Below are 23944 nucleotides of genomic sequence, written 5' to 3'. Positions count from 1 at the left end.
CCGGAGGAAGAATGGAAGCCGGTGATGGTGGAGGGGGGGGGATCAATGGCCGTGCGGGGCGCGAGCGCCGCGCGGCGGCCAATCAGCGCGGCGCTCGGGGCGCGCGGGAGCGCGCGGGGGCACGCGCTCATTAGCATGCGGGGCGCGCCCGCCCCGGCGGAGAACGCGCGCGGCGTGAGCGGGAGGCGCGGCGGGGTCCCCCCCCCCCCCCCCCCACCAACCCCCCCATCACCAACCCCCCCCCCCTCCGCCTTTTCCCACCCCCCCCCCCTCCCTTCCCTCCCCCCCCACACCCCCCCCCCCCTCCCAACCACACACCCCCGGTTCCCTTTGCTGCAGGAGCAGCCGGTGCATGGGCAGTGCACGGGCACCGGCAGGAGCACGCTGCGCACCCCCGCCACGGGACCGCACTCGCCCCGCGCGCGGAACGCCCCTCCGGTAAGTAACTGCCATCCGCGGGTGGGTTTTTTTTTTTTTTTTTTTTTGTGTGTGTTTTTGTTGTCTTTTTTTTTTTTTTTTTTTTTTTTTGCGCTGTTGTTGTTGTTGTTGTTCTTGTTGTTTGTTTGGGGGTTTATTTTTAATTTCGGGCGCTCCGGGGTTATTGTTGTGTGTGGTTTGTTTTTGGGTTTTTTTTGTATTTTTGTATTTTGTTGTTTTTGTTTTTTTGTTTTTATTTTTTTTTTACGCCTTAACAATTTTTTTTTTTTTTTTTGGCGTTATTTATTTTGGGTTTTTTAGGCGTTAATTATTTTTTTTTTAAAATTGCGTTTCCAGCGTTATTTTTATTTGTGTTTTGGGCATTATGTTTTTGGTTTTTTTCTTCGCCCGCTCGGATTAAATGCATTTTAAATTTTTGGGCGCTAATTATTTTGCATTTTTTTCAATTTATTTTTCGCAAATTTCCTTTTTTTTTTTTTTTATTTTAAATTTTTACCTTATCATTTATTTTTTTCGCTCTATTTGTTTGCACCTAAATATTTACTTGCATCTTCCCGGCATCAAAATATTTTCTACGTTCGCCTTTTTCCTACAAAAATATTTTTTCTCTTCATCTTTTTTTCCCCCCCAAAAAAAATATTTTTCCCTGTATAAATTTCCACCAAAATATTTTCTCTCTTTTATCTTTTTTCCATTAAAACATATTTTAATATCAGGAAGCGAAAGGGAAAAATATTTTCCCCTTAAATAAAAACCCGTCGCTTCAAAAAAAAAAAAAAAAAAAACGCTTCGCCTTAAAAAATTTTGTGCGTGAAAACATTTCATCAAATTTGCTTTTGCTCATCAAACGCCGCTTCGCTAAACCACTAAACCCTTTTTTGCGCCTTGAAACAATTTCTCATTGAAATATTTCAATATTTCAATTATTAATTTTTTTCGCTTTGTATTTATTATTTGAATTTTGATTTAAAAATAATAAAAATAATAAAAATAATAAAAAAAAAAGAAAAAAGAAAGGAAGAAAGGAAAATAAATATATTTTTTTGCACTTTATTTTTTTTTCTTTTTTTTTTTTGCACTTTTTTTTTGCCTTTTTTTTTTTTTTTTCACTTTTTTTTGCCTTTTTTTTTTTTTTCACTTTTTTTTTTTTTAGCTTTATTTAAGGGAATACACATGTTTTGTTCCAGGCCTGTGTTTCTCCCCCCGGTCCCCACCGGGTCTTTGTTCGCTCCCCCCGCCGGATCGGGCCCCCCGGGCCCAGAACAATGACCCGGCGGACACCGGGGAAATCCCGGGAAAGCGGGGCGGGGGAGAGCGGGGAACACCGGGAAACCGGGGCTGGGGAAGGGGAGAAAAGCGAGGAGAGATAAAACAACCGAGCGGCGGCCAGGAAAGGCCGGGGGAGAGGGAAACAAACGGGAACCGGGAACACCGGGGAGATGGAGGGCTGAGAAAACCGGGGATGGGGAACACGGGGCCTTGTGAACAGCACTGAAAACGAGGGGAAAAAAAAAAAAAAAAATTAAAAAAAAAAAAATTAAAAAAAAAAAAAAAAATCGGCGGTTGTGTTCTCAGTGTGTCTCTCTCTCTGTCCCCGGCAGGAGCGGAGGATGAGCCGGCAGCACTCCCGGCCAGGCGGCGCGGCCTGAGCATCCCCCTCCCCTGAGGCCCCAGGAGCCGTGTCGGGGTCCCGCCGAGCCCCCCCGGCATGGACGGCCGGGATTTCGCTCCCCCGCCGCGGCTGCTGTCGGAGCGGGGCGGGCTCGGCCACCGGCACGGCCACGGCTCGGGGCGAGCGGCCGCCGTGCAGCCCCCGGGACACTTCCAGCCCAGCAAATACTTCCCTGCTCCCATCTCCATGGCCACGCACACAGGTCAGAGCGCTCGGGGAGATGGGGAAAGGGTGGGAAAGCGCTGAAAACTCGGCCTCGCTTTGTGCACGGGGATTTTTTTTCCTCTTTATACACACCCAGCCGTGATCCCGGGGAGGTCAGCGAGCTCAGGGTTTGATAATTCGCGTCAGGGTGAGAGAAAAAGGGGATTCTCGGCGCGTTTTTTCGCTGCCGGAGCCGGACAAAAGCAGAGCACGCACGGCCGAGAAAAGCAAAGCAAAGCGGGGCCACCGGATCCGATCCGGCGGCTTTTGTCTGCCGCATGTGCTCGGGCAGGGCTGTAACAGCGCCCAAAGTGGGGTTTTCTCCCCGTTCTGAGCCTCTCAGCGCCGCTTTCCCCGGGAAACGGGGAGAGAACCGAGCACCGAGCCCCGGCTCGGCTCCCCCGGGCACAGGCAGCGCCGGTTATTGTCGCCGCCTTGATGAGCTGTGAATACTAATAAAATTATATCTGCTTTAATGGGATTACAATTAGTGCGTGGATTAGGGCGGGGGGCACGGCCGGGCCGGGGAGGGGAGGAGAGGGGATGGATGGATGGATGGATGGGGGGTTTTTGGAAGGAGGTGGAAGGAAAGCGGGGGGCACCGGGGGGTGCCGGGGAGGCGGCGGTTCAGCCAGCACCGAGCCCGGGGCGGTTTCGCTTTGTGCCGGCGGCTCCCGGGGCCGGGACCCGGCACATCCACCCCGCATTCCCCAGGCTTTGTTGGGGTGAGGAGTGTGGATGGGGGATGAGGGGTCGGGGTTCTGCCGCTCTCCGGTTCTCGGTGACCACGCGGGGGATCCCGGAGGATCTTCTGCTTTTCCTTCCCTCCGCGGCCCCGGGCAGGACCCGCACCCCCGCCGGGGCCTGGGCGACACATGGGAGCCCGAACGCACCCACCGGAGCTTGTTAAAATAACATGGATCCGGCTAAAAATACCCCCGGCAGAAACGCGCCGAAAATAAAATAATTAAAAAAAAAAAAATTAGAAAAAAAAAAAAAAAAATGAAGCAAGCTCAAAAAAAAAAAAAAAAAAAAAAAAAAGCCAAACAGAGAAGCCAAACCCAACAACAGAACGAGCTAAAAATATTCCGGCTTTGGCAGGGCCGGAGCGCTTCCCTTCCCTTCCCAGCGCGCTGCGGCTCCGAGCGGCCGGAACGCGCCGGGGCGGATAAACCGGATCCTTCTGCGGGAGGGGGGTCCCCATCCCATCCCCGGCCCCCCCTGTGTGTCCCCCCTGTCCCCATCCCCGGCAGCCGGGCTGGGCAGCGCGGTAATGAAGGCGGTGATGGATAATCCCCAGCCCGCGCTCCCGGGGCCGCTCCCGGTGCATCTCCCGGTGCATCTCCCGGTGCATCTCCCGGTGCCCGCGGGGCTCGGCCGGGCTGGGGGGGGCTCCCCCAAATGGCTCCCGGCCTGGGGCCGGACTACACCTCCCAGGAGGCTTTGCCGGGCCCGCCGGCCGCCCTGGGAACGGGAGATAAAAGTGTTTGTCTTGATTTTATTAAAGCCGTAAGTCAGGGCCGCGCGTTCCTGAAAGAGAATTGGCTCCGGTTGGCGGCGGGTTTGGCACCGGCACCGGGTGGGTGATGGAGACCCCCAGAGCCACCAGAGCCCACCCACCCGATTTTAGTGCGTCCCACTGCTATGGTACACCCTGTGCTGAGCAGAGCCGGGTGTCCCAGTGCCTCCACCACAAACAGGGGGTGGGAAACTCTGGCAAAGGCCCCTCTGAACCAAGCCGGGGCCTGGCTGCAATTTTTGCCCTTTGGATGTTTTTGTGGACTAGTGGAGAGTTGTGGCTGGATGTCAGTGTGGCCGAGGCCTCGGCTGGGAGCAGCGTGGCCGTGCTGGTGTGTGGCTTCACCCTGGGGGTGTGTGTGTGTGTACAATCCTGGTGTGAATCCCAGTGCTGACCCGCAGTGTGGCACTGGCAGTGCTGCTGTGCATCCTGGTGCTGGCACACAGCCTGGCCATGACAGTGCAGGTCCCAGTGCATCCCAAGGTCCATCCCAGCGGCTGGATGTGCTCCCATACTTATCCCCTCCCTGGATTGTGCTGCAGGCTGGGTGCTCTGCGGTTCCTGGCATGGCTTTGAGAGAGAGAGGGGATTTGGGTGGTGATGGTGGCAGGCAGGTTGGGGACGGTGCCCCTGGCTGGGTGGTGACACAGGGCCGGGTGCCAGCGCTGCAGCCGCTCTGCATCGCTGCCTCCCTGGAGATGGGATCTCACTGGGGCTGGAGGCCACGATGCAGCTCCAGCACAGCTCTGGCACAGGGGCTCCTGCTCCCCCCAGCCCCCTGTGCGGTGCATTGCCAAAGTAAGTGTCAAAGTTACACCAGATCTGGAGATTGACTGGGCTGCTCCTCGGTAGCCATGAGGCTCTGGGGGAGCAGAGGGATGTGCAGGACCTCGGATCCTGCAGAGTGAGCCCGGCTCTCGCAGAGTCATCCCCGAGTGGCTCCAACTGTTCCTTAGTCATGAGCTGGATCCAGGCAGAGAAGTTGCCACGTGCCAGGCCCTGGGGGACGGGCAGCTGCCACCAGGGCCTGGCACTGCCCAGGGAACAGTGGGGGGTGGATGGGCTCCACGGAGAATTTGGGGACCACTCTGGGTACCCCCAGCTCCTTGGGACCCCCAGCCTTGCCTGTACCCTGTACAGCATCACCCCAGGGCAGGCTCTGACCCTGCTGGGTGCTGTGGTCCCCCAGTCCTGGGGAAAGCAGGGGTAGATGAGTTCTCTCCCCACCAGGACCCACAAGTGTGGCATTCACAGAGGGTTCCCCATGGGCCCGAATTTTGGAGGGTTCCTGGGAAGGCTCCGTGTGCATGGCACTCATGTAACACCAGGAATAGGGTGGGACATCAGGACCCCAGGGACTGGACACTCCCTGCCTTCCCTGTGCTCCAGAAATGGTCTTACAGGGGGTGTGTGTGTGTGTGTGTGTGTGTGAGGTTGTGCTCTGGGTGTGCAAATTGTGCTCTGGGTATGAAAGTCATGCATGCAGAGAGCAAGCACTGAGCACACACGTGTGCCAGCTGTGCCAGTGGTGTGTGCCAGCAGCTTCTTCCAGCTGTGCCAGCAGCATTTCCCAGCTGTGCCAGGAGTGTCCACTACCCTTGTGAGCCCTTTGCACACACGGTCCCAGTGAGCGTGCAAGGGCTGAGTGTGCAATGGCCGTGGCCAGCACAGCTGCCAGTGGCATTCCGGGGGGGATAACCCATCACACAGCCCTGGGATCACCCTCCTGGCCCATGGGGCACGTTCCAGCAGCATTTCACCATTGCAGCGTTCATTTAGTGCCGTAACAATATGGATTCGGTTGGAATTGCAGCGCCGAGGGAGCCAGAGCCCGTTTATTCCCCGTTTGCCAAATTTTTAAAGGGGCCGTGTGGGTTGTGAAGCACGTGGGGGGGCTGCCCACCACCCCCTGCCCGGGTTGGCCCTGCCAGGGTCCCTGCCAGCTCTCGGCCCTCTGCCCGCAGCCCCAGCTCCATTAGGAATGTTCCAGCCCCAAAATAGCCGAGGGAGAAACCCAACCCTGTGCACGTCCCCCCCGCCAGCGCCGCGGTCCCGGGTCTGTCACCGCCCTGGGGATCCCAGAGCAGCCGTGGGCTGAACCCCCCCAGGACCACAGCCCCCCCTCCACGCGCTGGCCCCGAAACTTTCTGCCTTCCCAACACATTCCCATCTGTGCTGCACTTGGAGTGGGGGCGAGGAGCAGCTGGAGGGAAGGGAGCACCTCTTGTTTTCCCCCCTCTGAGTGTCCCCAGTGCCCCCCGCCCCTCTCAGCGCTGTCAGCGTGGCCGTGCTGAGACCTGGCACACTTGTCACACGTGTGGCCCTCTGCGGGTTCGGAGCCAAGGGAAATTTCGTGCCGGAGCCGGGATCGATGCCGGCGGGGCTGAGTCACGGCACCGGCCTCGGGGAGCCCAGCCAGGGAGTTCCCAGGGTGACGCTGCTGGGGGGCAGCAGGGGGGGCCGGGCTGGGACCCCACAGCCCATCTGTCCTATGCTGGCAGCCGGCCCCACCGTGCTGTGCCCGTCCTGGCACTGCCGGCTCATCGGTGACGCGAGTTGTGCCCAGTCTCAGGGACTGGCAGCACCAACACTGGTGGTTTATCAATGACACGAGTTGTGCCCGGTCTCAGGGACTGGCAGCACCAACACTGGTGGTTTATCAATGACACGAGTTGTGCCCGGTCTCAGGGACTGGCAGCACCAACACTGGTGGTTTATCAATGACACGAGTTGTGCCCGGTCTTGGGGACTGGCAGCACCAACGCTGGTGGCTCATCAGTGACATGAGTTGTGCCCGGTCTCAGGGACTGGCAGCACCAACGCTGGTGGCTCATCAGTGACACGAGTTGTGCCCGGTCTTGGGGACTGGCAGCACCAACGCTGGTGGCTCATCAGTGACACGAGTTGTGCCCGGTCTCAGGGACTGGCAGCACCAACGCTGGTGGCTCATCAGTGACATGAGTTGTGCCCGGTCTCAGGGACTGGCAGCACCAATGCTGGTGGCTCATCAGTGACACGAGTTGTGCACGTCCTCAGTGACCCGTCCATGTCTTGTCCTCGCCGTCACCGTGGCTGGAGGGGCAGAACCAGGGGGCTGCTCGCTGCCCCTGCTCAGTGCTGAGTGTGGCCCAGCGGGGCCGTGGGGAGTGGGAATGTGGGATCAGCAGTGCTGGCCATGGGGGACCCGTGAGTCAGTGGGATGGGCGGTGGGGAGCGGCGGCCCCACAGCCCTCCCGGGACACCCCAGCCCTGCTGCCGTCGGGGCGGGGTGAGGGGTGATTTTTTTCCACTTTCACAGCTTCCAGAACAGTCTCATTGTGGAAAGCTCGGCTCCCCGCCCGGCACGGCCTGGGGTGCTCAGGGTGGGTTTGCCGTGGGCAGCACCGGGAAGGGATCCCCGGGAGGCCTTGGCACGGCGGGATGTGCCCGCCCGGCCCGGTGCGTGTCCGGTTCCCAGGGCTGTGGGTGGGATGCGGCCGTGCCCCCGGCCCACGCGGCCCTGCCCGGCCCGGCCTCGCCACGGGAGGAAGGAGCGAAGCTGCCTGAAACCACATCCCGACACTCATCCCAGAGGCATCCCGGTGGGATTAGCCGGGGAGCGTGGGCCGGCTTAGAGAGCAAAGCATCGCTTCCTTCCCCGGCCGGGCGGGCAGCCAGCCCGCGCTCTGCGCCACGCCACGCCACGCGTGCCGAGCCGAGCCAGGCCGTGCTGAGCCGTGCCACAGCCGCTCTGGTACACAGGGATATGGGGAGAGGGGCTACACGGTGAGGGGCAGCTGCTCCCCCATCCCGGCTCCCCCCGCCCGGCCGCTGGCCACCGGCTCCGAAGTTTCCACCATGATCTCACGGCTTGGCCAGGATGGGAGCAGGATGGGGGGCGGGATGGGGAGCGCCGGCCATGGGCCTCCCCGAGGGTGCTGGGGCCCCCCTGGGCTGCGGGGGAGGCAGCAGGGTCAGGGCCAGGGCCAGGGCTGTCCCCTCTCCTTGCACTCACACACATGGCCCAGCACAGCCCGTGTCCCTGCAGCCTGTGTCCCCTGGGGGGGAGCAGCAGCGTGGGGAGCCACATCCATGTGCAGAGCCTCCCGTGTGCTGGCACACCTGTGTGTGTGCTGGGGGCACTCACAGGGTGCTCTGGTGCTCCTTGAGTGGCTCTGCTGTGCCTTGCACACTCTGGGGCACGTCTGAGCCCTGTGGGGCTGGGGGTGTGAGGGACATGAGGGGTGTGACTGTGCAGGGGACGTGGGGGCTCACAGGGGATGTGCACAGGCAGCGTGTGCACGAGGGACAAAGTGACAGGAGGGACATGGTAACGTGAGGGGTGTGAGCACAAGGGGTGTGTGTGCACAGTGGCTGGGTGTGCACAAGGGACACAGTCACACGAGGGACACGTATGGCACCCGGGCCGTGTGTGCCCAGGGGATGCACCAGTGTGGCGTGGACTGCACAGCCCCATGACAGCCGTGTGTGTGCACAAGGGAGTGTGGGGCGTTGGGTTGTGCCAGCAGGGCCTGCACAGCCCCCTCTGGCTGTCCTCGCCCCCTCCCATGCTGTCCTCAGCCCCCCGGACTGTCCTCAGCCCCCCCACACTGTCCTCAGCCCCCCGGACTGTCCTCAGCCCCCCCACACTGTCCTCAGCCCCCCGGACTGTCCTCAGCCCCCCCACACTGTCCTCAGCCCCCCGGACTGTCCTCAGCCCCCCCATACTATCCTCAAGCCCCCCCGACTGTCTTCAGCCCCCCCACACTGTCCTCAGCCCCTCATACTGTCCTCAGCCCCCCCACACTGTCCTTAGCCCTCCCTGACTGTCCTCAGCCCCCCCATACTGTCCCCAGCCCCCCATACTGTCCCCAGCCCCCCCATACTGTCCCCAGCCCCCCCATACTGTCCTCAGCCCCCCCCCATACTGTCCTCAGCCCCCCTGACTGTCCCCTCTCCTTTCAGCCGGCAGCAGCTTGATGGGGAGTGCCCCCCCCTCCTCCTTCATGGGGGGCTTCCTGAGTGGCAGCCTGGGCTCGGGGGGGCCCAGCCACCCTGCCGGCCCCACCGCCTCCCCCCCAGAGCCGGCCTTCTGCGGGCCCCACTCCGGCACCTCCCAGATCTGGTTCTCCCACTCCCACGAAGGTGAGTGGGCTGCGGGCTGGGGATGGGCTGTGGGTCTGGGGTGGCTGGGGGCACTCGTGGCTCTGCCCAGTGCCAGTGGTCCTTGTCTGTGTGGGATCCAGACCCCCCTGGGTCAGTGGTTTCTGGGTGATGAGGGTGGGTTTGGCCACCACGGTGCCCCACAACACCCTGGGCATCCACGGGGGCTGGGCTTAGACCCCACATTTGGGGTTCAGGGTGGCCAGAGAGGCTCATGCCGGGCTGCAGAGCTCCAGCTGAGGCTGGGCCACCTCCTGTCACTGGTGATGATGAACCAGGACGGGGACATCCCTGACACTGTGGGGACCCCGGGGCAGCCCTGGACAAACCCAGTCCCCGGGGGGCAGGTGACACTGTGGGGACCCCGGGGCAGCCCTGGACAAACCCAGTCCCCGGGGGGCAGGTGACACTGTGGGGACCTCCGGGGCAGCCCTGGACAAGCCGAGTCCCCGGGGGGCAGGTGACAGTGTAGGGACCCTGGGGCAGCCCTGGACAAACCCAGTCCCCGGGGGGCAGGTGACAGTGTGGGGACCCTGGGGCAGCCCTGGACAAACCCAGTCCCCGTGCCCGCCGTGCGCCGGCGTCTCGTCCCGCCGGAGGAGCGGGAGCGGGAGCGGGAGCGGGGCGGCGGTGCTGGCGCGGGGCCCTGGCCTGGCAGCCGGCCCGGCTGGTAGTTTGACCGGCTGCCAGCTGGCTCCCGGCGTTCCGGGGGGGCACCGGGGGACGGGGACGGGCAGCACACGCGGCTGACGGACAGCCCGGCCCGCCCGAGCCGTGCCGAGCCGAGCCGAGCCAAGCACGGCCGCTGCTGACACGACGCTGGGGTGGGGGGTCTCAACCCCTCCCCGGCTGGAGAAACGTGGGAGGGGTCCCAGCCTGGAGGGGATCAGGGCTCTGCAGAGCTCCCAGCTGGGGCGGTGCAGGTGCCACCCCAGCCCCGCTGACTCGTGTCCCCAGCCCCGGGGTACCCCCGCTTCTCCGGGAGCTTGGCCTCCACCTTCCTGCCCATGGGCCACCTGGACCACCACGGCAACGGGAACGTGCTCTATGGCCAGCACCGTTTCTACGAGAGCCAGAAAGGCAGGTACCGGGGCCGCCGGGGACCCCCATGGGGGCAGGGGCGGGGGGCTCGGTGGAACTGGGGCAGCGGGTGGATGATGGGTGCCAATCCCAGCCCGGCTCCTGCTTTTCTCGGGGTTGTGGCGGGCACTGATGGGACCTAAGGAGCCCCACCCTTCATCCCGCTCCTCCCCTTTGGGTGGGGGGCTGCGCGGGGGTCTCACCCATCGCCCTCCCCTCCAGATAACTTCTACCTGCGGAACCTTCCGGCGCAGCCCCCCCTGCTCCCCGCCAGCCACGGCTTCCCCGGCATCGCCCGCGCCGCCCCCGGGCCCCCCGCCGGCTCCTGCAGCCGGGAGCGGGACGCGGGCCCCCTCCCCAAGACCCCCAAGGACTACGAGCGTTTCCTGGCGGGCAAAGACAAGGCGGGCAAGGGGGACCCCAAGGAGCGGCTGCCCGAGGAGGAGCCCAAGGAGCGGCACAAGGCGGTGCTGCCGGTGCCGCCCGAGGGGCACTGCAAGGAGGGGGTGCCGCTGAGGGGTCCCACCGACGGGCGCCCCAAACCCCTGGCCTCGTGCCTGCTGGGGGCCAAGGGGCTGGACGGGGACGGTGCCCGAGCCGCCCTGCCCAGCTGTGCCGGGAGCGCCCTGCCCCGCGCCGCCCGCTGCGCCCCCAAGGAGCGGGAGCCGGGGGTCCCCGAGGCGCCCCAGCCCTATGGCGAGGCGGTGGAGCGGCGGCAGATGCTGCACCACGCCGTGTCCTACGCCGTGCCCGCCGCCGGTTCTTTCCCCTGCCTCCCGCTGCACGCCGGGCCCGAGGTGCTGTGCCCGCTGCCCGAGCCTCCCCCGGCCCGGGAGCTGAAACTCAGCGGGGCCACCTTGGTGCCCTCGGTGGGGCCCCCGACGGACAAGAGCCGCTCCTTCCAGGCGGAATCCGGCGGGGAGGGCAAGGAGCGGCACTCCGAGGCTGGGACTGAGCCCTACGGTGCCCCTTTCCACCACCCGCTGAAGGCCGAGGGCCCGGCGGAGCGGCGGCTGGACTGGGGGGCTGCGGGGACCCGCCTGAAGGGGCTGGAGTACCTGGGGGGGGGCGCAGCCGAAGGACCCCCGTTCTCCGGCCGCTGCCCGGCGCCCAAGGCGGCCCTGGAGAAGGGTTACTTCGAGGTGCCGCCGGCCCCCGACTGCTCCCGCGCCCCCCGGCCCGACCCCCTGGGCGTCCGCGTCGGGCCCTCCTGCTGCACTTTAGAGAAGGGCCCCCCCAAGGAGCCCCCGGCCCAGAAGGTGGCCCGGATCCGGCACCAGCAGCACCCCGAGGCGGAGGCGGCCGAGGGCAAGCGCAAACCCCTGGAGTTGGGCGGCCTGGGCTACACCGGGCACCCCCTGCCCCCCTGGGGGGTGCAGGGCCAGGGCCCCCCCCTGGCTGTGGCAGAGGAGAGGAAGGGGGGGCCCTACCTGGACCCCTTTGGCGCGGGGCTGGTGCGGCCGCAGGAGGTGCCCAACGCCCCCGACGAGGTGTCGGCCATGAAAAACCTGCTCAAATACAGCAATGGAGCACTGCTGGGGGGGCAGAAAGGCCCCCCTTTTGTAGGGCTGGGCAGCACCAAGGGCAGCTGCGCCCACCAGGACGCCAAATTCCCATCGGGAAAGGCTCAGGCGGAGCTGGAGCGGCCGGATTGCGCCCGGGGCCGGGAGCACGAAGCGCTGGGCCCCGGCGGCACCGAGGGCGAGGTGCGGCAGCCGCCCGTGGGCATCGCCGTGGCCGTGGCCAGGCAGAAGGACACGCTGGGCCGACACGAGCCCTACGGCACCGGCGGCGGCACCGGGAGGCAGCGGGCAGCGGCTGGAGTCAAAGGTGAGGCTTGGAGAGGACGCCGGGGTGGCACAGGGGGGGCTGGCGGTGCCACGCTGATGCCACCGCGGTGTCCCCGTGGCAGCAGGCACCGCACGGCCCGTGCACCTGATGGAGCTGGAGGCCGAGGAGGAGCGGGGCCGGCTGTGCGAGGAGCGCCTGGGGCTGCCCGGGAGGGACATCCTGCTCCAGTGAGTGATGGGGGACCCGGGGGTGCTGCTGGGGGGACCCAGGGGTGCTGCTGGGGGACCCAGGGGTGCTGCTGGGGGAGCCTGGGTGGGAAAATGTGCTCTGTGGGCTTTTCGGGGAAGATGGGGGTCCCTGGAGGTGCTTTTTGGGGTGCATGGGTGGAAGGTCCCTGGAGGTGCTTCTTGGGGTGCAGGGGAGGAAGATGGGGGTCCTGGAGGTGCTTTTTGGGGTGCAGGGGAGAGAGATGGGGGTCCCTGGAGGTGCTTTTTGGGGTGCAGAGGAGGAAGATGGGGGTCCCTGGAGGTGCTTTTTGGGGTGCAGAGGAGGAAGATGGGGGTCCCTGGAGGTGTATTTTGGGGTGCAGGGGAGGGCGATGCCAGTGTATATCATCCCCTTTTGTGTGTCCCCTTTTCTCGCAGGGACAACAAGGAGCTGGTGGAGTTTGCCCGGATGCACCCGTCGGGGGGCTGTCCCGGGGAGCTGACCCCACACCTGATGATGGCGGGGGGCTCGTCGCTGCCAGCGGGGCAGCTCGGGGGGGACCCCGCTGCCCACGCCCACCCCGCACACACGCACTGGCTGCCCCGCACCCGCAGCCCCTCCATCTGGATGGGGGGACACTCCTACGGTCAGTGCCGGGTTTGGGGGGTGTTGGGGGGTGCTGAACCCCAGCAGTGGGGTGCTGACAGACCCCTCCTGTCCCCACAGGCATCGGGCATCCCGCCCTGCACCAGAACCTGCCCCCTGCCTTCCCTGCCTCCATGCCCAGCGCCATGCAGCCCGTGTTCCCCCTCACCCAGGACCCCCCTGCCCAGCTCGTCATCCTCCCCACGGAGCCCCCCACCCACGGCACCCCCCACACGCTGGGTGAGCCTGAGACCCCCACCTTGTGCTGGGGAGGTTGTGGGGGGATTGAGAGAGAGGAGTGGGGGTCCTTGGGGGTGCAGGGTGGGAGATGGGAGGTGCCTGGAGGTGCTTTTGGGAGTTCATGGCTGATGGGGTCCCTGGGGGTACTTTTGGGGGTGCAGGGGAGGGGTATGGGGTCCTTGCATGTGCTTTTGGGGTTGAGGGGTGGGAGAAGGAGGCCTCTGGGGGTGCTGCCACTGGGGTTGGGCACTGCTGGGGTCTGTGGGGTGACCCTACAGAGAGTCTCCAATTGCCCCCTCTCTGCTGGCAGCTGACGTGATGGACCAGGCGTCGCTGTGGCCCCCCATGTACCCGGGCCGGGGTCCCAGTGCCCACCTGCAGCACACGGGGCAGCTCCCCGTGTACCCACGGTCGCAGTTCCTGCGGCAGCAGGAGCTCTACGCCCTGCAGCAGCAGCAGCAGCAGCAGCAGCAGCAGCAGCAGCAACGGGCAGCCCAGGCCCTCGAGATCCAGCGCCAGGTGCACGGCCAGGTGCCAGGGGCTGGGGGTGGGATGGGCTGTGGGGCTGCCTGGAGGATGCAGGGTGGGGTGGAGACTGGATTATGGGATTATGGGAGATGTGGGGAAGGATTTAGGGGATGGGGACAGGCAGTGGGGCAGGGACTGGACCGTGGGGCTGGATGGGGACGTGGGATGCAGAGTGAGATGTGGGATGCAGGATCTGACAAGTGTCACCTCGTTGTCTCCCGCAGCGGAAGCCGGAGGAGCAGCCCCTGGAGCTGGAGGAGAGGGGTCCCGAGAAGCCCCTCAAACCCTCCCACAAAGCAGTTGCCTTAAACCCCCCGGCCAAGGGCCTGACCTCGGCGGCCCCCGCGCCCCCCAAGCTGTCCCCGTGCTGCCACTCGCCGGCCCTGCGGCACCCGGCCAAGTGCCCGGTGACGCTGCCCACGGCCCCCTGCACTTTACCCGCCTGCCCCGCCGCCAGCCCCGCCGTGGCCCCCCGCTCCCCGGCCGCCAGCCCCCTGCCCGCCCCCAGCAAGGCCGGCGACGGCGAGGACACACGGGGCGAGGGGCAGCCCCCGCGCCGCTTCCCCAAACCGCTGGAGCCAGGTAGGACCGCGGGGACGGGGAACGGGGGGAGGAGGGCGGTCTGGGAAAACCAGAGTGACCCCGCTGACCGTCCCCCCTCCCCGCAGACCTGCCCCCCGGGTATGGCTACCCCGCCGCCGCCATGGGCTACCCCGCGGCGCACTCTGCCGAGCCCGCCGACCCCGACCCCGTCCACGCCGGTTCCCCGCCCGCCGAGCCCGAGCAGTCCCGCACCTTCAGCCCCACGGCCGAGGCTCTGCGGGAGCCGGGACCCCCGAGGGACCCCCCGGCCGAGGCTCCCGGGGCGCTGCTGCACCGGCACCACCTGCTGCTCCCGCCGGGGCCGCTCTGCGGGGACAGGGGCACAGCCCCGGGTGGCGGCACCGAGGAGCCCTTCGGGGGGCACCGGGAGGTGGCTCAGGGAGCGCCGGAGCAGCCGGAGCAGCAGCGCCCCGTGCCCGAGCCGGGGGTCTCCCCGCTGCCCCCCGCCGTGGAGGAGGAGGAGGAGGAGGAGGAGGAGGAGGAAGAAGAGGAGGATGAGGAGGATGAGGATGAGGAGGAAGGTGACAGCGATGGCTCAGAGCCAGAGGGCAGCTGCGAGGAGGAGGAGGATGAGGAGGAGGAGGAGGATGGTGATGTCTCCAGTGGTCACCAGCGCTGCTCGGGGGGGCTGGAGGCGCTGATCGCCGCCGGCATCGACCTGGGGGAGCTGCCGGCGCTGGAGGAACCCGAGGAGCCGCCCCCGGCCCCCCCTTCGCCTGCCCCCCACCCCTCAGGGATCCCCGGCATCGCCCTGCTCAGTGAACTCGCCGAGCTGGAGCTGCGCCGGCGCCGCTGTGACCTGGCCAGGGAAGGTGGGTGACACCCGGTGTCCCCAAGTGTCCCCAGCGTGCCCGGGTGACTCCCAGCGCCCCTGGTGCTGCCAGTACCCTGCAGTGCCCTTTGTCCTGGGGGGCTGCATGCCGTGCCATGCTGTGCCATGCTGTGCCATGCCGTGCCATGCCGTGCCGTGCCGTGCTGTGCCATGCCGTGCCGTGCCGTGCCATGCCGTGCCGTGCCGTGCTGTGCCATGCCGTGCCATGCCGTGCTGTGCCATGCCGTGCTGTGCCATGCCGTGCCGTGCCATGCCGTGCTGTGCCGTGCCGTGCCATGCCGTGCCATGCTGTGCCGTGCTGTGCTGTGCCGTGCTGTGCCGTGCCGTGCCATGCCGTGCCATGCTGTGCCGTGCCGTGCTGTGCCGTGCCGTGCCGTGCCGTGCCGTGCCGTGCCGTGCTGTGCCGTGCCGTGCTGTGCCGTGCCGTGCCGTGCCATGCCATGCCCCGTTCACAGCCAGGGCTCGGCTCCAGCGCTGGCTCCAGGCAGGCGCCGGGATTCCCTCCCAGCTCGGCTTCCCCAGGGAATCCCGGGGGCCCCAGCAGGGATGGCCGAACAACCTGGCACATCCCCAGCCCTGCGGGCTGCAGGGAGGAAGCGTAGCGGGGGGACTCTGTGCTGGGTTCAGGTGGGGACAGTGGGGTGAGGGGGTGTCTGTGGGGTCCCATTCCCCATGCACGGGGTGGTGGGGTGGGCATGGGGCACGTCACCATGGCCCTCCCAGCTGGGGGTCTGCTCCTGTGCCCCCCAGGAGCCAGTGCAGGGCTGCGGGATGTCACCCGTCCTTTCTGACCCCCTGCCGTCCCCACAGGTGAGGATGAGGAGCTTCTGGCCTTCAACCTGCAGAACCTGGCCACGGTGGCGGCCGCCTGGTCGCTGGTGGAGGCGGCAGGGCGGGAGGGCAGCCCCCCAGCACTCAGCCCCCTGCCCGTGTCCCCCCCGCCCCGCACCCGCGTCCCCCGCCGCAAGTACACCTGGACCCCCAAAACCAAGGCCGTGAGTGTCTCCTGGAGGGGGTGGGAGGGGGGAACAAGCTGTTCCCAGTCTCAGCCCTGGCTTTGAGGCTGTTGGCACTGCCAGCTGTGCCCAAACCCCCCCTGGCCCCCCAGGTGTGCCCGCTGAAGGCGGCCATGGAGCAGCTGAACACGCAGGAGGTGGAGGTGCGGATGCGCCTGGCCGAGCTCCAGCGCCGCTACAAGGAGAAGCAGCGGGAGCTGGTGAGGCTGCAGCGGCGCCACGACCACGAGTACGTCCCTCTGTCCCCTGTCCTGAGCCTGGGGGAATAGGGGCAGCAATGACAGTTGTCTGTGCAATAAGTCCTGGATTTTTCCTGGTGGTGGTGGTGAGGGCTCTGCTGACGGTGCCCCCGTTTTCCAGGCGTGACGAGAGCTCCCGCAGCCCAGCGCGGCGAGGGCCGGGCCGGCCGAGGAAGAGGAAACACTCCAGTGCCCTGGGCAGGGCTGAGAGCCGCAAGGTCAAGTGAGTGACTGGTGCCTCGTGTCCCTCCCTGGCCCTGGGGAAAAAAATTAATCTGCAGGTTTTATGTCACAAAGTGTTAGGGAGAGAGAGGAGGGAGAGAGAGGGGGGAGGCGGCAGCTGGGGCATGCAGGAGCCAGCCAGGGTAGGGTCTGGATCCTTCTGGGGGATGCAGGATGAAGCTGAGGGCTGTAGGATCCCCCCAAGGGGTGCAGGGTTCCCCATACCCACACCGTGTCCCCTCAGGGCAGTGAAGACCAGCCTGTCCCTGCTGTGTGCTGAGCTGCGGGGGGACCCCGAGCCCCAGAAGAAGAGGAGCAAACTGGCAGGGGGGACGTTCAGCAGCCTCCAGGGCTCTCCGGTGAGTCCCACGGGATCTGGGGGGGTCTGTTCTACCCCCAACACCCCCTGAGTCCCCCCATTGTGGGGTCCTCTGCCCTGTGTGGTGACTCATGGGGTGTCACAGCTGAAGCAGAAGGTGAAGGGCAAGGGGCTGCCCTCTGGGCTCAGTCCCTTCCGCCGGAGGGACCCCAACCCCAGTGCCCGCATCCAGAAGAAGCTGAACCGACCCAAGGGCTCCAAGGGCTCCAAGTACCAGGGGCAGGACCCCGGTCCCCGGCAGCCCCCCCACTTCAGAGGCAAGGCTGGCACGGGGATGGGGTGTGGGATTGGGATGGGGGTGAGGGGTCTGGGATGGGAGTGATGGGGGGAGGTCCAGAATGGGGTACAGGGGAGGGATGGGGATCTGGTTGTGAGGTGGGATGGGATGGAGGATGGGGATGTGGGTTTGAGGTTGGGGTTGGGGTTCTGGGGTCTGACATAGGACTGGGGGTTCAGGGTTGAAGTGCAGGGTCCAGCCATGGGTCTGGGGGGCAGGACAGATGTGGGGGGTGGCTCATACCAGGGGGTAACACGTGGCCTCAGCTCACCCCATTCTTTACTGGGGGTGCAGGGGCCACCCCTGTGTGCAGGAGTCCCTCACTGTCCTCTCCCCTTGCAGACGAACCTGAGGGTGACACGGACAGTGAGGAGGGGGACGAGGAGCCGGGGCTGTCACTGCCCACAGGGCCAGTGGCTGTGCTGGGGCCCTCCCCATCCTCCGTGGTGAAGATGGAGGCCAACGAGAAGGCCAAGAAGAAAAAGGAAAGGCAGGGGCTGCTAGGTAATGGCATTCACACCCCGGGAATGTTGGTGGGCATGGGGGCAAGGACCCTGGGGGGCATGTCCTGGGATTGGGTGGGCAATTGTGGAGTGTTCCAAGCCTGGACCTCCATGGGGCCCCCTGATCCCTGTCACCCCGTGGGGTGCCCTGACCCCTGTCCCCACCAGGTCCCTGCCGCCTGGGCAGCCCCGAGGGCGAGGTGAAGATCAAGCGGCGGCCGGTGAAGCCGGGGGCAGCCGGGAAGCTGGAGAAGGTGCCGGGCCGGCGGAAGGCGGGGAGCTGCCCCGAGGGCAGCAAGAAGAAGCTGAAAGCCAAGGCCAAGGAGAGCCTCAGGCCCCCAGCCCCTGGTGGCGCCAGCCCCCCGGGACCCCCCAGCCTTTTTGGGGGCACCGACCCCCGGCTGTTGGGGCCGCGGGACGAGGGGGCTCGGCTGGGAGAGAGGGGCAAGAAGGGCACCCGCAAGAGCAAAGGGCTGCAGGCGGCCCTCAGGGTGAGTAGGGGCTGGGGTGGGGACACCCCTGGGCTCGGGGGCATCTGGGTGGGCTGGGGCCACCAATGGGCCATGCAGGGGCTGGGGTTATTAAGGGGATTCGTGTGAGATGCAGGTGCAGGTTTTTGGGAGTGGTTGTGGGGTGCTGATGGAACCGTGGGGTGCAGAGGGATTGGGTGGGTTTTGTGGAGGCTGTGGGTGCTGAGGGGGTACGAGTGCAGGGACTGGGGTGGTGGGAGGCACTGGTGAGCCCTGGGGTCACACAGAGGGGTCATTGGCCAGCCCTGATCTCCCCTTGCAGCGCAAGAACGGGGCACTCTCGCTGGCCCTCTCCCCCCGGAGCGCCAAGACCATCCTGAGCAAGGGCAAGAAACTGGCCAAGGTCAAAAGCAAAGTGGCCACCAAACAGGTGAGACCCGTGGGGAGTGCCCCCCACCCTGGCACGGCCCCCTTTGCCCCCCACCCACCCTAAGCCTCCTCCTGCAGTGCAAGGGCCGTGCCGTCAGCAAACTCCTGGAGAGCTTCACCGTGGAGGACGACTTCGACTTCGACGACAACAGCAGCTTCTCAGAGGAGGAGGAGGAGCTGGGGGGCTGCCTGGCCGGGGGAGCTCGTGGAGGGGTGCCCCACGCCTGCGCCATCCAGAAGGAGGATCTGCGGGATGGGCTGCACATCCTGATCCCGAAGGAGGACAGCCTGCTCTACGCCGGCAGCGTGCGCACCATCCAACCCCCCGACATGTGAGTGGAGCCTCTGGGGGGTCCCAGACATTTCAGGGGGGTCTCAGCCATTTGATCAGGGCACCGAGATGGGTTCTGAACCCCTTCTGTGCCCCCTCCCCAGCTACAGCATCATCATCGAGGGTGAGCGGGGGAACCGGCAGCACATCTACTCGCAGGAGCAGCTGCTGCAGGAGGCGGTGAGTGGAGGGTGGGGTGAGGATCAGGGATTGGAGTCGGGGAGGGGGTCCTGGACCCCACAAACCCTGACAGGCTGCTTCCCACAGGTCCTGGACATTCGGCCACAGTCCCGCCGGAGCCTCCCGCCCGGCACCCGCGTCTGTGCCTACTGGAGCCAGAAATCCCGCTGCCTCTATCCGGGGAATGTGGTGCGAGGTGAGGCTGGGTGGGGTCAGCCGATGGGGTGGGCACTGCCAGGGATCCTGTGCCCATCCCAACAGCCCCTCCTGTGCCCCAGGCTCCTCCAGCGATGAGGAGGAGGAGGACTCCGAGGCCGTGCTGGTGGAGTTCGATGACGGGGACACGGGACACATCGCTGTGTCCAACATCCGCCTGCTGCCCCCCGACTTCAAGATCCAATGTGAGGGGCCAGGGTGGGATCACGGCATTTGGGGGGCTGTGGGGGGAGCCACCCTGACCCCCCACTGACCCCCCACTCCCTACAGGCACCGAGCCCTCCCCGGCACTGCTGGTGTCCAGCTCCTGCCGGCGGGCAAAGCGGGCGTGTGGCGACGTGGGCACCCCTGGGGCTCTGCCCCCCACGCTCTGCCCCGACCACGGCCCCCAGGCCCCCCGGAATTCCAGCAGGAAGGCGGCCAGCAAGGAGAAAAGTGGTACGGAGGGGAAGGAGCAGGATCCCGGGCCAGGCTGGGAGGAGGGGAATGGTGTTGGGATGGGGGAAAGGCATTGGGATGTGAGAACGAGTTTTTGGGATGGGGGAAAGGTACTGGGACGTGAGAAAGAGTTTTTGGGACAGGGGAAGGATACTGGGATGCAGGGAAGTGTGCTGGGGTGTGGGGAAGGCTGTTGGGGTGCAGGGGAAGGTGCTGGGATGTAGGCAGGGGAACAGACTTGTGGAAGGATGCAGGGATGTATGGAAGGGTGCCGAGATGCAAAGATGGGGTTAATGGAGCTGGGAATACTGGGGTGCAGAGAAAGGTGAGGAGCTGCGGTTGGAGGATGGGGTGGCATGATGGGGATGAAGATCAGTCCCAGAGCATCCCTCCCTCCCTGCTGCTGTGGCCTCCAGGGCTCTAACCCCTGTTTTCCACAGGCAAAGCCGTGGAGGGGCTGTCGGGGGGCCGGGGGCCGGCGCTGGGTGACCCCTCGGCCGGGCGGCGCGGAGGATCCCTGCTCAGCTGGGCCGCTGTGGCACAGACCAAGCGGAAGGCGGCAAACAAGGGCTCGGCCGTGCTCCAGAACCTCTTCCAGGTCAACGGCAGCGCCAAAAAGCTGCGGGCCAAGGAGACCCTCTTCCCCCTGCACCACCACCACCACCACCTCGCCGCCCCCGTCTTCGGCAACGCCTTCGGCGCCGACTCCTTCAGCCGCATCGCCAGTTCCTACGGCTCCTTCGGCGCCGGCGCCGGGCTGGTGCTGCCGGCGGCCCAGAAACTCCTGCGCTCCAAGAAAGCCGAGCGGCTGGAGGCCGAGGTGGGCAGGAGCGGGCGCAGGAAGGCGACGGGCAGCGAGTTCCTGGTCAAGCTGGACCACGAAGGGGTGACGTCCCCCAAGAACAAGACGTGCAAGGCGCTGCTGTTGGCCGAGAAGGACTTTGGGGCCAGGCTGGAGCGGCCGCTGGGCAGCCACGGCTACGGACACGCCGGCCTGGGCGGCCGGGAGCGCAGGGGCCGCGCGGCCACACACCCGCTGCCCGTGGGGCTGGCGCTGCGCAAGTACTCGGGGCACGGGGACTTCGCCCTGAACTGCGACAGCGACTGCCACAGCTCCTACTCGGACATGGACGAGGACGAGGACGCGGGTGGCCTCGGCGCCGACGTCCCCTCGCGCTTCATGACGCGCCTTTCCGTGTCCTCCTCTTCCTCGGGCTCCTCCACCTCGTCCAGCTCCGGCTCCATCTCCACGTCCAGCCTGTGCTCCTCGGACAATGAGGATTCCTCCTACAGCTCGGAGGACGAGGACTCGGCGCTGCTGCTGCAGACCTGCCTGTCGCACCCGGTGCCGGCGCTGCTGGCGCAGCCGGACGCTCTGCGGCCCAAGGGCACCGCGCCCCAGCGCTGCTTTCTGTCCAAGGCGGCCGCCGCCGGCCCCAAGGCCAAGCTCAAGCGCAAGGATCCCCTCAGCTTCGCCAAAGCCAAAGAGTTCTCCCGGCGGCAGCGCCTGCCCTCGGTGGAAAACCGGCCAAAGATCTCCGCCTTCCTGCCCGCGCGCCAGCTCTGGAGGTGGTCGGGGAACCCCACGCAGGTAAGGAGCCCCACGGGCAGCTGCCGTGGCACAGACGGCACCCAGATCCTGGCACAGACAGTGCCCACCTCAGCACGGTGTGGGAGGGAAGGAGCAGGCACAGCTCGAGGCAGGGGGCACGCAGGTGCACAGGGGATGTGTCAGGTGCCATGTGCACAAGGCAGAGCTCTGGATGCTCAGGGCACTGGGGACACCAGCTGTGACATGTAGGTGCCCAGTGCAGGGTGCTGGTGGCACTGGCTGCAGGATGGAGGAGGGTGCTGCCAGCACATGGGCAGCCAGTGTAGGGAGCTGGTGACACCAATGGGGTGACAACGACACCAGCTGTGTCCCTTGAGCTGGCAGCACCAGTGACAACAGCTATGTCCCCACCCTGGCACTGCTCTCCACATCCCCCCGGAGTGTCCCCACGCCCAGGGCGGGTTTGGGGGGGTCCCTGTGGCTGTGCTGAGCCCGTGTCCCCTCCCCAGCGGCGCGGCATGAAGGGCAAGGCACGGAAGCTGTTCTACAAGGCCATCGTGCGGGGCAAGGAGACGCTGCGCGTGGGCGACTGCGCCGTGTTCCTGTCGGCTGGGAGGCCCAACCTGCCCTACATCGGCCGCATCGAGAGCATGTGGGAGTCCTGGGCCAGCAACATGGTGGTCAAGGTCAAGTGGTTCTACCACCCCGAGGAGACCAAGCTGGGCAAGCGCCAGAGCGACGGCAAGGTGAGGGCAGGGCTGGCTCTAGGGGCAGGGAGCCACGTGCCAGCTCAGGTAGCCACACACCATGTCAGGTAGCCATGTGTCAGCTCAGGTAGCTGTGTGCCAGGTCAGGTAGCCACGTGCCAAGTCAAGTAGCCACACACCATGTCAGATAGCCGTGTACCATGCCAAGTGGTCATACATCATGTCAAGTAGCCACATAACACATCAGGTAGCCACACCTCATGTCAAGCCATGTATTGTTCCAGGCAGCCATGAGGTAGCCAGGTACCAGGGCAAGTAGCCATATGCCATGTCTGGCACATGTGTGTGGTGTCAGGTAGCCATGTACTATGACAGGTAGCCGTGTCCCGTGTCATGGGTGTGCACCACGTCAGGTAGCCATGTATGGTGTCAAGTAGCCACATACCTGCATCAGGTAGTCATGCAGTGTGCCAGGTGGCCATGTCCTAGACCAGGTGGCCCTGTCCCATACCCAGTAGCCATATCCCATACCAGGTAACTATATCCCACACCAAGTAGCCACATCCCACACCAGGCAGCCATATCCCACACCAGGTAGCCATATCCCACACCAGGCAGCCATGTCCCACAGCCAGTAGCTGTATCCCACACCAGGTAGCCACATCCCACACCAGGCAGCCCCGTGCCCGCCCAGGCAGCAGCAGTGACAGCACCTTGTCCCCGCAGAACGCGCTGTACCAGTCGTGCCACGAGGACGAGAACGACGTGCAGACCATCTCGCACAAGTGCCAGGTGGTGGGGCGGGAGCACTACGAGCAGCTGACGCGCGGCCGCCGCTGCCAGGACCGCCAGGACCTCTATTACCTGGCGGGCACCTACGACCCCACCACGGGGCGCCTGGTGACCGCCGACGGGGTGCCCATCCTGTGCTGACCCCTGGGGTGCCCACCCTGTGCTGACCCCCGGGGTGCCCACTCTGTGCTGACCCCTGGGGTGTCCAGCCCCTGCTGACCCCTGGGGTGCCCAGCCCTTGCTGACCCCACCCGGCTCTTAATGCAAAGGGTGACGTGGGGACATTGGGGGCGCGTCGGGGGACGTGTGTGGGGGTGGGGGCTCCCCTACAAGCCATAACTTTCCCTAGTACCTCTGACTGTTTGCCAGCAGGTGAAGCAGAAATCAGGTGTGTTGTTCTATTTATTTTGCCTGTAAATATTGTATTTCTTCCGGGAAGTTTTATGGAAAAGCGAGAAAAAAAAAAAAAAACAAAACACAATGATGACGACAACAACAAAAAAAAAAAAGACAAAAAATGACGAAAAAAAAAATCACAAAAAAATAATAATAATCCTCGGGGAAAGGGGTGGGGAGGGGGGGTCGTTTCAGTGCACTGTGTCCCCCAGCCTGGGGGGACAGGGACAGCGGGGAGCGCTGTACAGAGGGGGCCAGGGCGGGGGGCTCGGCCCCGGGCGGGGGGCCCAGCGCCGCCGTCCCCAGTGCAATAGTGGGGTGACCGCGGGGGGGACACCCCAGGGGGACCACGGGGACCCCGCAGGGCCGGCGGACGCTGGCCCGTCCCGCCGCCGCTGCCTGGAAAATATGTACAGGGGCTTTTCCAGTGTAAACACTAAAAAAAAAACCACACACACACACACACAAAAAAAAAAAAAAAATCCCACAAAACAGGATTAAAAAAAATAAAAATAACCCAAAAAGACAAAAAAAAAAAAAAAAAAAAAGGAGCAAAGGGTTAAACAAAGGTTTTATGAGCCGCCATTCCTGTAAAGGCCTTTTACTATGGAACTTTTTTATGGATAACTTGGCTTATGAATAAATATATGAACCGTTGCTGGCGCCGGCTCCGCTCTCGGCTCTGCCTCAGTTTCCCTCGTGCTGCGACCATCCCTGGAACTCCCAGTTATGGATCAGGGAGGGATCAGGGATACAGGGATGGATCAGGGATGGATCAGGGAGGGATCAGGAATGGATCAGGGATACAGGGATGGATCAGGGATGGAGCAGGAATGGATCAGGGAGGGATACAGGGATGGATCACGGGTGGATCAGGGAGGGATCAGGGATGGAGC

General features: G+C 64.6%; 1 protein-coding gene across 1 annotated transcript; it reads left to right on the top strand.

Annotated features, from left to right (window-relative positions):
- Positions 1-313: 313 nt before the first annotated feature.
- Positions 314-23616, top strand: BAHCC1 (BAH domain and coiled-coil containing 1). Its single transcript, XM_083874522.1, has 26 exons — positions 314-2312; positions 8778-8957; positions 9933-10055; positions 10278-11885; positions 11968-12073; positions 12491-12699; positions 12780-12938; positions 13249-13469; positions 13691-14048; positions 14135-14881; positions 15712-15896; positions 16010-16146; positions 16278-16379; positions 16623-16737; positions 16843-17014; positions 17377-17538; positions 17706-18028; positions 18330-18437; positions 18515-18768; positions 18872-18947; positions 19035-19153; positions 19236-19348; positions 19434-19601; positions 20042-21192; positions 21663-21899; positions 22587-23616. Exons 1-26 carry the CDS (start codon positions 2147-2149, stop codon positions 22791-22793), a joined length of 7506 nt encoding a protein of 2501 aa, XP_083730648.1. The 5' UTR covers positions 314-2146; the 3' UTR covers positions 22794-23616.
- Positions 23617-23944: the final 328 nt, after the last annotated feature.

The sequence above is a fragment of the Zosterops lateralis genome (assembly GCF_965231275.1).
Source record: "Zosterops lateralis genome assembly, chromosome: 18".
NCBI lineage: Eukaryota > Metazoa > Chordata > Aves > Passeriformes > Zosteropidae > Zosterops > Zosterops lateralis.
The sequence above is the reverse complement of the archived record's forward strand: the minus strand, read 5'-3'. Positions and strand labels throughout refer to the sequence as shown.

Bases quoted from the DNA above. Each gene is read 5' to 3' on its own strand.
- BAHCC1 (XM_083874522.1), top strand. From the start codon at position 2,147: ATGGACGGCCGGGATTTCGCTCCCCCGCCGCGGCTGCTGTCGGAGCGG. The intron at 14,049-14,134 runs GTAGGACCGCGG...CCCTCCCCGCAG, and splicing joins CCCCAAACCGCTGGAGCCAG to ACCTGCCCCCCGGGTATGGC. The intron at 16,380-16,622 runs GTGAGTGACTGG...GTGTCCCCTCAG, and splicing joins GCTGAGAGCCGCAAGGTCAA to GGCAGTGAAGACCAGCCTGT.